General features: G+C 37.6%; 2 protein-coding genes across 5 annotated transcripts in view; one reads left to right on the top strand and one right to left on the bottom strand.

Moving 5' to 3' along the window:
• Positions 1-5328: 5328 nt before the first annotated feature.
• Positions 5329-13635, top strand: gmpr (guanosine monophosphate reductase). 4 transcript variants are annotated; one of them, XM_023345149.1, is made up of 11 exons: positions 5657-5749; positions 6065-6117; positions 6330-6422; positions 8482-8601; positions 8732-8815; positions 9292-9465; positions 9565-9646; positions 9909-10015; positions 10785-10827; positions 10904-11063; positions 12838-13635. In XM_023345149.1, exons 4-11 carry the CDS (start codon positions 8557-8559, stop codon positions 13016-13018), a joined length of 876 nt encoding a protein of 291 aa, XP_023200917.1. In that variant the 5' UTR covers positions 5657-5749; positions 6065-6117; positions 6330-6422; positions 8482-8556; the 3' UTR covers positions 13019-13635. The 4 variants fall into 4 exon arrangements, with proteins under 4 accessions (XP_023200914.1, XP_023200917.1, XP_023200916.1 ...); XM_023345148.1 differs by having other exon boundaries at positions 5659-5749; positions 6042-6117; XM_023345147.1 differs by lacking the exon at positions 6065-6117 and having other exon boundaries at positions 5660-5749.
• Positions 5743-14373, bottom strand: part of atxn1 (ataxin 1) — a 110120-nt gene continuing 101489 nt past the window's right edge. The window contains exon 4 of the transcript XR_002753711.1: positions 5743-5825. The gene's annotated coding sequence lies outside the window, so the exon portion shown is untranslated. The remainder of the gene's footprint in view (positions 5826-14373) is intronic.

Raw genomic sequence — 14373 nt, 5'->3', positions numbered from 1 at the left:
AAGTTTCCCGTGCTTTTTAAAAATAAATGCCTTAAGTCCCACATGATTTTTGCTTTGATTGAAATAGCTTTTGTTCCAGACATAAAACTACTAAGACCTGAATTGTCCTACAAGTTTTGAGGTAGGGTCAGCAAAACCTGACCCAACATCAGTGGACAGGACCAAACTATATATTTAGCATCCATTGATTTATTGCTCCACTCTGACCCACCCCACTGACACGTAGCTTCTAAACTAATTTGAGTAATAGGAGGGAAGACCTTAGGGAAAACCTCTTAGAGGAAAACACATAAAAATGAATGTGTAGCAGAAATCAGAGATGGATTGCATCCTCCACATACAGTTTTAAGATGATGAAAATTCCTATAACAAGAATTTCCAACAAGTGACATGAAGCTCACACAATGAAATAAGAATGCCTTATAGAAGCTAAATTTATGCATTTATTTCTATAGTGATACATTTCAAGTATTAACAAATGCTGCACATTAATGCGCTAGGATCCTTTGCAATCCCTTGGTAATTGGAATTTGATTCCATTAAGCAGTGGTGGATTAAAAAATTGTTGAATTCAGATCCAACAATAAATTAAAAAAAAAAAAAACAACAACTATATAACACAACACAAAATCATCAAATTACATTAAGAGAAATTGGCAGTCATTCATAACAACACAGGTGGCCTTTTTAAAGAAGCTCATTTAGTTTTAGTGTAAAATGATGAGTCAGTTCAGTTTCAGTTTGACATGAAGGAACTTCACAATATCTTCAGTAAAAACTTAATTCCATGGATAATCAGTTTCCATGGAAAGTGATCTCTGTTTCAAAAAAAATAGTATGGATAGGGTTCAGTCTGAATTTTTATTATCATTAAATATAATTTCTTGTTCTTCAGAAATTTCTGAACCAAGACTAAAGTTGAGGATGACTTCCTGTGTGAAAAACACAGGAAGAAGCACTGAGAGGATATGATCTAAAGCTGGCAGCAGACTATGACTCTGACAAAGGAAAAGCTTTTCTGTAGACAAATGATCTGCTGGGAACATTTCAGTTATTAAACACTAAACTAAATGTCATAACAAATCTATATTGGATGGTTTGTACCTTTTGCAGCCTGCTTCATATGTTTCCTTTGAGACCATTAGCAGAGATACTTTCTTCTTAATGTTGACCAGCTTTTGCTGTTAAATAATTTGCCTTTGCGTCCAGAAGGAAACATTATAGCCAAATCAGCTTAAATAATACCTAATGTCAGAATCCAGTCACCGAAACAGAAAGCAACTTTTGTGGCTGTGCACAATCTTTAATTACAAAAAACATCTCGGGGAACACATCGCGTTTTCTAAGTTCCACCATTTTGACAGAAGTTTTATAACTGCAAAGCTGCAAGACTTGAACATTTTTACTTTGTTGTTTTACGTGAAATTAAAAAGATAGAATTGACAGAACGGTTCTGAGAGTCACTGTGAAGAAAGGTGACTTCAGTTTTAGACTATCTGTAGAGCTCACTAAAACTCTGAAGTGTTTGAAGCACAAAGGGAAAAAAAACAATATAAAAATATTCTTTAATCATTAATAGTTGATTTTACCTCAGTATGTACTTTACACCGTGTTAAACTTTGATCTAGATCTCTTAATCTCACATTACCCTCTGAATGAATTATGTGGATCATAAACCTGATGGATAAAGAACATTCCTCGCCCTCTTCATTTGAGCCACTTCAAGAAAAAGCAAATAAAATTTTTAAGTCTTTATCATTTTAAGTCATGCCAAGAAAAAGAACATCAAAGATACTTGCCCTCCCACTGCCATGTGGTTTTCCCATCTGCTAGTCCCAGTGACACAGACAAGGGATACACGCCTTCTCCGAATGTCTCTGAAATAAATTTCCTCAGTGCAATAGGGCCCACTTCCAAACAGCATTGTCAGCTGGTAGCTGAACATGGGATGAAACGGGGTGAGACAGCCCACTCTGGCTCTGGGAGGGTTGATGAATGTACGCATCTGCCTTCTCTGGAGTTATGGACAGCTGTAGGAAAACAGAGACTGGAAGTAAGAGCAAAACCAGCGTATGTCATGTCATGTGAACATGCAATTGAAATATGCTGTAAAAACACACATTACATTTTTCCTCACTGTCTGACATGAACTAACATCTTGTTTGCTTAATGTCTGAATAATATAATAAAGGGATTTTATCTTTAAATCAGAAGATTGGATACATTTGGAATACATCTTACAAAACGAAAATCCAGATGATAACCGTACACTTCTGATAGGTGAAGACAAAATAACAGATAAAAATAAACCAAGATATCTAGATATCTGCTTCATCACTGGTTGAAATTTTCAGATATTTGAAGGTGCCAGAATTATCAGCCAAACAATTATAAACAACAAAACATGGGAATGTCTGTCCTGAAGGAGGCAGGTTCTTAGTTCAGGATGAGGATTTTGTGTGTGAAATGTGCAAATCAGCCCCTGGAGAAAAAAAAAAAAAACTTGGCAAAATGCTGATGAAGCTGGTTGGAGTCCCTTCATATCCACAGTGATAAACGTCCTGCATTCACATAAGTGAAAGGCTGCTTAGTCAGGAAGAAGCTATCCAAAAACAAAGAAAAAAATGGTGCTTATTTTATTCTCTCTTTTTTTTCTGACTTTTAACAATTATTTAAAAAATTGTTGTAATCTTAGTTAACCCAAAACAAGAAAAGGTTAGACTGATTTGATATCAAACAGCAAGGAAATAAAATAAAAGTTGCACGTCTGTTTTACCATATAAACCTATGGTCTCAATTGTATAATATTTAATAAACATTTACATATCAAGACCTTGTGGTTTTGAGAAGATTATCTGTGGTTAAGTAAATTAAACAACAGGGAAAAGGACATGAAAAATATTTGCTAAGTAACAGTTTCCAGGAAGGAATGGTTTTTTTTGTCCCTGCCCAGGTCTCAGGCAGTGTGGCCTATATAAGTCTGTCACATGATGTTAAGTAAGGTGTTTTTCACATCCACAAACTGATTACAAGGCAGGTTTTGTCCATTAAATTAAAACCTGCATTAGTTAAACATTAGTGAAACGCTAAGAGTGACCCATTTTATGGACGCAATAAAACACACAGCCTGCGGAGACATCTCATCGCTCCACTGCCACCCATTTTCTCTGTCACTGAAGCACCTGAAACTCCACCAACAGCAACCTGGCACAGTATACGTGCAGTACGAAGCTGCTGTGCTCTTCTCCTATTGGCTTTGTTGGCAGCCAAAGTGCTAAAGGGCTAGCATCTTATCAGAGCAGCATGGAGTGGCATGCATGAGTCTGACGAGCAGTGGTCCAGCAGTGGCTGGAACAGCCTTATCTCACATCTGTAGACTATTCAAATCCTATCAGTTCCACAGAGATAAGGCTTGATTAGATGTCTGAGTGTCCTTATGCGACCAGAATTTTATGCTCTCATATGTCTATGTATCAGCAACAACCAAAGAGGTCCACAGCAGTTAAAAGAAAATTAGTTTCTAAATTAGGGCAAAGGTCAAAAATTATTTATAGAAATATGAAACATCATAGTTAATTAAAATGTGACAGCTAACTTTCATTTTACTTATCATATACCTGTTTAAAACATAGGATATATACTAAAAGATTCAGATGAATATTTTTCTAATTTCCAAATTGCAAAAAAGGTGTGAGAAGTTTACTTGCTTGCTTCGTTCAAAAAACTGAATACTAACAAGTGTAAGAAACAAAATATATATTACTATAAAGTAAACTCCAACTTTATTTGAGAGATGAATCATAACTTTATTATGATTCATTACTACTTAACTTTTGCCTGCTTTAGAACCACAGTTCATCTGTCTGTTTAATTAGTTCTTCTACATCAGTGACAGCTTTGAGCAGCTCTCCTGCCACATTACACACATTTAACAAAGAAACAGCTTGTTTCCAGGAAACACTTCAGTGAAGGCTGAGACCCCAGTGCGAGTTCTGATCTCCGTTTAGCTGCTGTTTTCTGTAACTTTGCTGACATCTAGCGGTTGGACTTTGAAAATTCGCTGGACTTTGAAAAAGGATGAAAAAAACCCCGCTATTTTTTGAAAAAACAAAATTTTGTTCAATTTTAGGTTAGAAAGAAATGATTTTTTTTTAAACATTCTGAATGAATGCACTATTAACTTCAGTAACTAAACAAAACTTTCAATCAGTGATGGCTAAAGATGTTTCCTTTAGAAATTTTTGTTCTTGAATCTTTAATTTTTGTTCTTGAATCAACTGTGTTTGATCATTTTCATTTTTGTAACGTCAAAAATATCTCCTAATACTAATTCTTAAACTTTACAACTGTTTTCCTACATTTACGAGGCAACCATCCAAATAACAACTCTTAGATTAGCATTGTATTGTAAGCAAATGAACAGAAATGATAACCTTCCATGCCAGTTTCTGCTCATCAGTCAGTTTGATGAACCCTCACACAACATGTCTAAGAGACTGTGGTCATGTCATCACAAACTGTCGTAGCAAGTAATTATAATAGGAGACATTGTAGTTCTTTGTGTAACCTGAACAGAAAACATTTTATTACATGAAAGTTTCCAGAGAGACACAAGGTCATTTAGAAATCTAAATAATAGAAAGTAGTTCAACTAAGTCTGTCATCATAGATTTGAACCATGTAACACAGCAGAGAATAAAACCTGACTTTCCAGTTTATCAATCAATATGATCTACTGTCACAAAAGTACCATCTATATCAAGCAACAATAACACAAAGATTTATGATTTTTTTTTACTGGAAAGAAAGAAGCCATTTCAGATGAATATACTGTATGTTATTAGATTATATGGAGTGGGCCTTCCAACATTAGGACAATGTGTCCTATTTAGGGACTATATGGGGACATAATATGCAACAAAACAGTCTTTCTTCTGACTGGCCAGTTTCACTGGCAACTGTCCAATCAGTTTGAAATGTAAAGACTATCCCAAGGATTTTCTCCTATGAATCAGGAGATGCATAGAGGTTTTTTCTTCTTATATGTAATAAAATGTTCATCAACTGCTTGAAATGAAATATTTCACAATATTACAAAGATGGATTTACATGAGCAAGGTATACTGTATATATTTTTTGGCCCAGATTTATGGCCATATAAAAAAGCATATTTTATACTTCACTCATGGTCTTTCCATTAGTGTTTATCTTCATGCCGCTCTGTCTTGACACCTAGCAGTGGAAGAAGCAATGCCCCAGCTGGACAGCAGGTGTGCTCTTAGCACTGCAGCATAAAAGCCACTGCAGTGTTACTCTCTCTATGTGTGCCAGAGAGAGTTGGAGTGTGTGTGAGCCAGCGTCGGTGGATGGGACAGCCGGGCTCAGAAACCGCTGCTCCTGCCACTCTGCCGGAGGAGAGGGTGGGGGCTGGGGAAGACAGGCGAGGCTGGAGGAGAGGATGGAAACACAGGAAGAGGGAGGGAGAGAGCCCAGGCCCAAATAAAGCCATGGGGGCTAGAACTGGGCTGGGTTCCCCTCTGCTTTAAATACGCTGGCCGCCTGCAGGTTCGGGTTTGGTGGCTGGGGCTCGGCACCGGCGACCACCGCAGCTGCTGCAGCCTTCCTCAGGAGAGTCTCATCATCAGTGTTGTGGGCATCCAGGATGCCTCGGGTGGACGCAGACCTCAAGCTGGACTTCAAGGATGTCCTGTTCAGACCCAAGAGGAGCAGTCTGAAGAGCCGCTCGGAGGTTGGTGCTGTTAGTTACCGGCGCTCAGATGATGTACAGCAGCTTTCTCAGGAGATCTGTGTTGAAGGCCTCTGTGCTGGATGACACAACAGAATCTTGTAAATTTGTCATACATGGCAGGCAGTGGAAATGTAGAACTCGCTAATTATTTTAACATTATGAGTGAAGTAAAAAAAAAAAAAATTTCAAATATTTATTTACTTTTATAAGTGCCTCAACAAAGCTGAATTCAGTGATTTTATCACTACTATTGTTCCTCTATTTTCCTGATTTTGTTTATGCTTATTTTAAGCTATAAAGTTTGCTTTCCTCCAGGAGTGTGGTCATGTAATAGGGAGGTGACCTTCTTAAAGGTGACAACAAACAAGGTTAGTCTTTTAAAGAGGAGAAACAAACAACATGTTGGCTGCAATGAAAACAAACAATAATGAGCAAATCAGTGGTTCAAAAAACAGAACATTTATCAATTTTCATCTGATTTTTACATTTTAAAACTGGAAAAAAAAACTTGTTTTGTATTTGAATGTCTATAGTAGCAGAGCATCGTGTTCCTGCTTGCTTAAGCCTATAACTTCCTCAGCTGACGACGCATCACCAGAACTGGGTCTGATTCCAGCCGAAGCTGCTCTGACTGGTTCGGTGTCAGAAGACGGGAAGCAGAAAGCGGCAGGAGGTGGGAGCTGGTATCTGAGAGGTGGACCGCAACATGAAGCACAGGACGCTTCTCAGAAACGCTGTTTATAAATAGGACTGTGTGTGTGTGTCACAGATGAAACCAGAGCACATTCCACATGACAAATAGATATGAGTGTACTGTAGCATAAACATGGAGGACAGGATGAAGGAAAACATGAACTTCTGGCCTCTGAAGTGAGGGAATTTGGTGTTTGTGACTTTATAGAGCTTGAACTGAGTCGCCCATTCTGCACTGTAATCACACATTTTTTCCATTCTAATGTTACATGAGGGATTGACGTGTTAGGTGGTACTCTCCACCATCGCCAAAACAAATATATGTGCGAACATTGTCATATATAGCAACAAACGAGACAATTCATTCAAAGGGAATGCTGTTCCGTCTCTCAACCAGGAACATCTGGAAAATAATATATGAAATGGCACCACAAAGGCCCATTCAGCTTAAAATGAAACAGCTAAATCAAATGGACAACTTTGAGAAGAAAATAAAATAAACAAATAATTATTTGCTTTGAACCAACATTGGTTCTCATCTTGAACGTGACAAAATCCAATGAAAGCCTTTCAATTGACGCAATAATAAAAGTGCCTAACTCTCAATGTCCTTTGTGTCCTTAGTGGTAATGACCTCGCCTGGTCTCCATTACATGACATCAACATTGAACTATTTTTTACTGCAGCCTCTATTGTGTTGTTTATAAAACAGATTTTATACACATTTTAAATATGTAAAATGTTTTCCTAAATTACGAAAACTAGGAATACTTACCTATTTTTCAGTAATTTTTCCAGCTCACTCATTTACAATGAATACAAAAGTTCACTATAAATTTGTTGGACCGCTGGACAGACAGATGGACAGATGATTGTGGCATAAAAGCGGCACAACCTTAAGGGAATAACGGGTGTTGCATTGACACATAACAGACAAAAGCTGCTTAAATTGGATCTTAATACATTCAACTTATAGCATTCTGAACCAGACATACTATTTGAATGTTTCTTCAGTTGAATTAAAGAAAAATGTAAAAGATGATGCAGTTTGAAAGACAGTAATTGGTATTTTAACTCCAATCAGAAGATTTCTAAAGATTTGTCAGCTGAAACTTGTCAGTAAATAAATATTGACTAACAAGTCAAATCAGAATTTAGATTTTTTTTTCTTTTTTTTTAAGATAGTGCTTCCCAGCAGATAATATATAAAGCATGTAGCTACCTTGCATAACTCAATGCACAACATGACCAGGTAGAACAACTTGATAGAAACGCAGCTAAATCCAAAAACAAAAAGAAATTCATAACAACGATCAATCAGAACCATATAAAAATACAGAATTATCTAAAAGTTTAAATATATATTTGTTACAATACCCAAACAAAAAAAACAGATATATTGACATTTTTAAAGCAATATTGCTTTAGCAGACTGCCAGACTTACAGCTCAAGTCTCACATCCTTAAAAACAACTCCAGAGGATCCATGTGTCATACCTCATCATTTTATATTGGACAAAGGAAAATCAGAGAGTCAGCTTGTGCTGAAAGTCAGAAATGTTTATTTGCTGCCTTGAAAAAAGGACTTTGCTGCACTGGAAGCACTTACTGAACCATCTTTATGCCAGGATGAGATATGAGCCAATTTCATCTGCAGCTCTAAAAAACAATTTCACTCTGGCAGAAGGAACATTGTACAACACATCAGTTTCTATGGTGAGATTGATTTTATGTAATAAATGTCCTGCCTCTACATAGCAAAAGCCTTCTGTAGTCAACAATGAGAAACAAACCTCGAGACGTTTCCAAAATACTAGTAATAACATATGTAGAAACCGTTAAAGAGTAGAGCTTACAAAAAGCAGTCAGACTTAAACTTTGTTTTATAGGTCATCACATCACATTAGAAGCCAACTTGTGAATTTAATTGATTCAGTGTATCCACGTTTCAGGCATGACCAGTAACTTCAAGGTTCTGAGGGAATTTCCAAATGTTTCGTTCATTTCTAGATAAAGTTAAATCTCTTCTTTAACTTTAGGTGGATCTTCGAAGGACCTTCACATTCCGCAACTCCAAGCAGACCTACACTGGCATCCCCATCATTGCAGCCAACATGGATACAACAGGAACCTTTGAGATGGCAAAGGTTCTCAGTAAAGTGAGTTTTTGAAAGTGTTTTTTTTTCTTATGTGGTAGAGAGGCATTGTTTCCATTTAGCTCAGCTGAAACTGTATGATGGTACAGTTTTCCCTTCACTTTGAGCATATTTGTCTTTACTCTGTCTTTAGCACACCCTCTTCACAGCCATCCATAAACACTACTCTGTAGAAGACTGGAAAAACTTTGCTGCTGACCATCCAGAATGCTTAGAGGTAACATCACCACTTCTCCACTCAAAGTACTTGCAAGGTTAAATAAAAATGTTGACACAATGGCAGAGGTTCACCTTTAAACAGGATCATGATGCTGACAGTCCAGCCAGACAGAGCTAAAATTTAAAGGTTTAAACCACAACATGTCTATGTATTAGAAGTCAAAGCCCAGACCTAAATCCAACTGGGAATCCTTGGCAAGACTTGATGTTCATAGGTGCTCTGCATCCAGTGTGACTGAGCACTTGCTATTTTTGTAATGAAGAGCAGACCAACACTTTAGTCTCTAGATGATGGAAACCTGTTCCAAAACAGAGTTATTAACTAAAGTCAGTTCAGTACAAATCCACATCCCAGTTTTCAAAATGTTATTTGCAGGAAATTTGAAAGCCATGTGTTATTGTCCATCTGTGTTGGTCTGCCACATTAAATCCTAATACACTGAAGATGAAACGGTATATTTCCCATCCACTCAGCATGTAGCCGCTAGCTCAGGGAGTGGCAATGCAGACCTGGAGAAGCTGTGTGCCATCCTGCAGGCCGTCCCTACTCTCCAGTACATCTGTCTGGATGTGGCCAATGGCTACTCAGAGTACTTTGTGGAGTTTGTCAAGACGGTGAGAGAAAAGTTCCCCAAACACACCATCATGGTAAGGAAATGGGCCCATCTGACCTCATACAACAGTTTGTCCCCCCGGTGTCTCAGATAAAGGCTGATCTATGAGTGCTTTTTGGTGTTTATGTTGCAGGCTGGAAATGTGGTAACAGGGGAGATGGTGGAGGAGCTCATCCTCTCTGGTGCTGATATAATCAAAGTTGGTATCGGACCAGGTCGGTGGATAAAATCATCCGAGTGTTTAATAAGAAAACAGAAAGTCCGTTTGTCATTATACATATTAAGTTGTCTGCTCGTGCACGATATGTTGTAAAGGGAAACTAATAAATGATGTGAAAATTTAGGGACAATTATCAGCTGTAGAGAGTAGAAGTAAATGCACTAATTCTTCACAGCAGGTTTCTGTAGCCAGAAATAGATAGAGATTGCAGAAAGACCTCCCCTTCTCTAATGCAGCATTAATGCTGTATTTTTCAGGTTCGGTGTGCACGACAAGGATCAAGACAGGAGTGGGTTATCCACAGCTGAGTGCTGTCATAGAGTGTGCAGACTCAGCCCACGGACTCAAAGGTCACATTATCTCTGTAAGGACATGTTGTTTTTGCTTATATGACTGTGAAAGGGCTGACAGACAGCTATAACTATGTATATAAATTGTGTGGAAATACAAGAGCATTTCCTGTCTGAGTTAAACTTAATTGATGAAAGTGTTTTTATTTTTCAAATTTTGACTGCTAGTCTTTAATGAATCTCTAAATACTTGATGTCAGTTTCACCTTTGGCAACAAAAGAACTGAGTGGTGATTCAATTTAGGCATACTTGGTTGAATGTGTGAACCGAATTGGACTGCTTTAGCTAGACTATTTAGGTTCTCATGAGCAAAGCTTTAACTGTTAGTAGGTGGAGGCAGTTTTGGAATCTCATTCACAGATTTATTACACACAGTGCAAAAAGTATTACATTTAAGTATTTCCATGACTATAAAAGTATGGAAAATAAAAATGTAGTTTTATGAACAGCATAAATTTTATTGTTTTTACTTATCTACTCTTCAGTCCATCCATCCACAGTCTGATTTAGCAGGCTCCATATCCTCAGTTCATAGCAAAATCTTACAATTTCTATTTTAAATACAGGGTAAAATAAGAAATGGTAACTTTTGAGTAGTATATCTTAAAAAGAATAGAAGACACATTAAACTCAGTCTGTAAAACTGTTTTTGAAAACTCCTAATCCTTGAGCACTGCAATATCACTTGCAGACAGCAGAGGGCAGCATCAGTCCACAAAGTTAGAAAAACATAATTCTCGGGCCATAGTACTGACACATTGGTGGAATTATTCATTGTTTAGGATGGTGGCTGCAGTTGCCCAGGAGATGTAGCAAAGGCCTTTGGTGAGTAATCATGCTTCAGTGTTTGTGTCTTCATCAACTTCTACACCTGTGACCGCCTGTGACCTCTGCTCCTCAGGTGCCGGGGCTGACTTTGTCATGATGGGAGGAATGCTGGCAGGTCATGACCAGTGCACCGGGGAGATCATTGAGAAGAACGGCAAGAAGTACAAACTCTTCTATGGTATGAGCTCTGACACGGCCATGAAGAAATATGTGGGTGGAGTTGCAGAGTACAGGTGAGGAACAGGACACATTACATCAGTGGTTCCCAAAGATTTTCTGGGCCCCCCTATGGATTACAATAAAATCCCCCCCAAAAAAGAAAAAAAAAATCAACTGGGCACACACATCGTTCAACCACACATAAACCACATATACACATATTTTGTTTTCAAACTCCACTGAAGTTAATTTCACACTTCAGGTTGCAACAAAACAAACTACAAACTACAGTACATCATTACAGTGAAACACTTTTGTGTAACTGTTTTTTTTTTTTCATTCATCCATACTGCTTCCCGCGCTCCCCCCTCCCTGCAATGGCACTGCCCCACACTTTGGGAACCACTGCATTACATACTGTTATATGGAGCTAAATCACTAAAAATCTAACCTCATGTCCCTTTACGATCATCAATCATACTCAGTTTAAATCATTACTACACAATCTAACCATGTTTTCAGATTCAAAAATACAAATGGGACCAATGCTGTCCAAATAGTAAAACAACACGGGCAAAGTCAGTGGATTATGTAATCCTAATTACAAAAGATTTGATTTAGAAAGCAGACTTGATTGGACTGAGTCACTGATTTTGCAGCAAACCATCATCCTGAGAAAGCATGTAGCAATATGGGAAAGGAACATCTGTTTTAGGCTTGTTCTGTTAACAGAACAAGCCTAAAACAGAAATGGATTCTTTCAAGAAAGGAAAACAGGACAAGTAAAAGAGAAAAAAGACAAATGAAGAAAGAAAGAGACACATTAGAGAAGCACTGATCAGGGACTTTTTACAAAAGAAAAAGGTTATAGTGCACAAAAAACATGCATCCTGTGGGAAGAAATGCATAAAGAATGCATTGTTAATCCCAACAATGGCTCTGACAGTTTCACCTTCTACGAAAGAGATCAAAATAAACATAGAAGCATCAAGTGAAGAGTATTTTCTACAGGAAAGAAAAAAACAGAGAGAACATATTTTCAGTAGTAACAGTAATAGACTCAACAGCACTGCTTAGGAAAGAAACACAGCTAAACACGGGAAGCACTAAGTCAGGAGTACTTTCTATGGGAAATAAATGACAAAGAGAGGAAAATTTCAGCAATCTGATTGTCAGGTGTCCCTTCCAGAGAATATTTTTGAAAAGTGTAAATCACCTGTCCTGTATTGAAATATTCTGAGCAAAGCTTCAGAAAAGGAAATATTAGCAACTATTAGTGCTTCTTTGATGACTACATGGTCAAGAAATTGATCAAAACAAGTTTGTTCTTTAGTTTTGGTGTGGCTCAAGTCCACCGATAAAATCTAATTTGCCATACAAAGAAGCAGCTATTTGTCTCAGCATATTTTTTTCTGCAATGGTCAGATAACATTGCAATCTTAGGACATGATGTACATCAATCAAAGTTGTAGGAACAATAATAAAATCCGAGAAAGTAGAGTTTTAGATGTTTTGATTGTTGCAAGACATTTTAAAATGCTTGGTGATAATACAACAACTGTTGCTTTAAACCCAGCTGTCAGTTACCCCATGACATTTTTTTCTTGTATAAACAACTAACATTTCTGAAGATGCATAATGTTGACACAAATAATCACAGTTATATTTGTAGGATGCCAAATCATTGTATCTACACATGAAATACTGTTTTCTAATCACGAAATATCCGTTTGAGCTGCAACAGGACACCGACATTTTACCGTTTCTCAAACTAAATCTTCAAATAGTTTCTAAAAAAGCGTTTGAAAAACCTTTGCTTGTACTTTTTTCCTCTTTCTTGGCTTCCAGGGCTTCTGAGGGGCGAACAGTTGAGGTTCCTTACAGAGGGGATGTAGAAAATACCGTCCGTGATGTCTTGGGGGGACTTCGTTCCACTTGCACCTACGTGGGAGCGGCCAAACTCAAGGAGCTGAGCCGGAGAACCACCTTCATCCGAGTCACGCAACAATCCAGCCAAATGTTCACTTAGGGAGGGGAAGCTCCTTCTTAAACAGTTACAGCAAACATTATGGCTCCATCATAATATTGTGCATGTCGATGCAGAGTTTCAGACTGAGGCGTGGCATGAAAATCCATCCTGTTTGGATCAGGGTGTGTGCTTCGAGAAAAGTTCAAACTCCTGCAGATTCTAAACACAAAATCTAACAAGCGTTGTTCTTCTCAGTTTTCAAACAAAAGCATTTACATGCTTACCGACTCCACAATGTAACTAGGCATGTAATGTGATGGGAATGTGCAAATATAATGCTCTAATGATAACTTGCTGGATAAATGCATCCCGGTTTATGGGAGTTAGATAAAGAGCCATATCACTGAGTATGAATGTGTTCTTAATTCAAGCTACTGGCAACTATGTAATTTAGTTTGGATATTTCTGCACTCAGCATATCACTAATTATCACAACATGAGCTGTTTTAGTTACACACATGGTAGTGAACTCATCAGGAGGGGAGCACTATTCTGGCACTTTTTTTCTTTTTTACTCGCAATGATTTAGCAAATCAAAATGCAGGATCCAGAAAGTCAAACCTTTAATTATTTTTGGAAAAATAATATGGCAATAAACTCTATGCAGAAACCTCTGATAATTTGTTGTGTGATGTTTGTTACTATTTAAAGCTGCAAAGGAAAATCTCTTTCAGACTTATTCACATTTTGTCCCTTTACTAAAATAAATCTCAATGTGTCTTATTGGGGTTTCATGTGTTATACCAATACAGAATAATGCACATGAATTAAAAATTGGAATATAGCATTTTAGTAACTTTTAACAAATAAAAATAATTTGTTATGAACAAACACCGTTATGAAGATCAAGACACACAGCAGACAGGTCAGGGATAAGGTTGTGGAAAAGGTTAAAGCTCTATTTTGAAACATCTCACAAGATGAAGCCTCTTACAGAGCACTGTTTAATCTGTCTTCTAATTGCAAACCTATCAAGATATGGCTGACCACCGACAGGCTGGGCCAGAACTTTAATCAGAGAAACAGCCACTGCACTTAACACAATCCCTACCATTAAACACAGTGGTGGCAGCATTATTCTGCAGGGTTGTTTTGGTCCACTGACTGACCAATGCGCTGGTCAGTCAGTGGAGCTAAACAGGGTCATCCTGGAAGAGATGGAAACATTTTATTCCCTAGACTCTTAGTTAGGCATATGTGTGTTAAAGATCTGATGAGATACAAACTGGTAACCTTTTAGGTTTTATATAGAAAGGAGCGATGTCAAAGTCAGAAATAGGTGATTTTCCATTAGTTCAAAGAGACTGTTCTGGTAATCTTTCTCACCTAAATTATGAGAATTTTATGACCAATGG

This window comes from Xiphophorus maculatus, chromosome 13 (genome assembly GCF_002775205.1).
Source record: "Xiphophorus maculatus strain JP 163 A chromosome 13, X_maculatus-5.0-male, whole genome shotgun sequence".
NCBI lineage: Eukaryota > Metazoa > Chordata > Actinopteri > Cyprinodontiformes > Poeciliidae > Xiphophorus > Xiphophorus maculatus.
This window is presented reverse-complemented; position numbering and strand designations above follow the sequence as displayed.

Coding starts and splice junctions, on each gene's coding strand:
- gmpr (XM_023345146.1), top strand. CDS start 5,663: ATGCCTCGGGTGGACGCAGACCTCAAGCTGGACTTCAAGGATGTCCTG. Junction 5,750..8,481: donor GTCTGAAGAGCCGCTCGGAG/GTTGGTGCTGTT, acceptor CTTTAACTTTAG/GTGGATCTTCGAAGGACCTT. Junction 10,016..10,784: donor TCAAAGGTCACATTATCTCT/GTAAGGACATGT, acceptor TTCATTGTTTAG/GATGGTGGCTGCAGTTGCCC.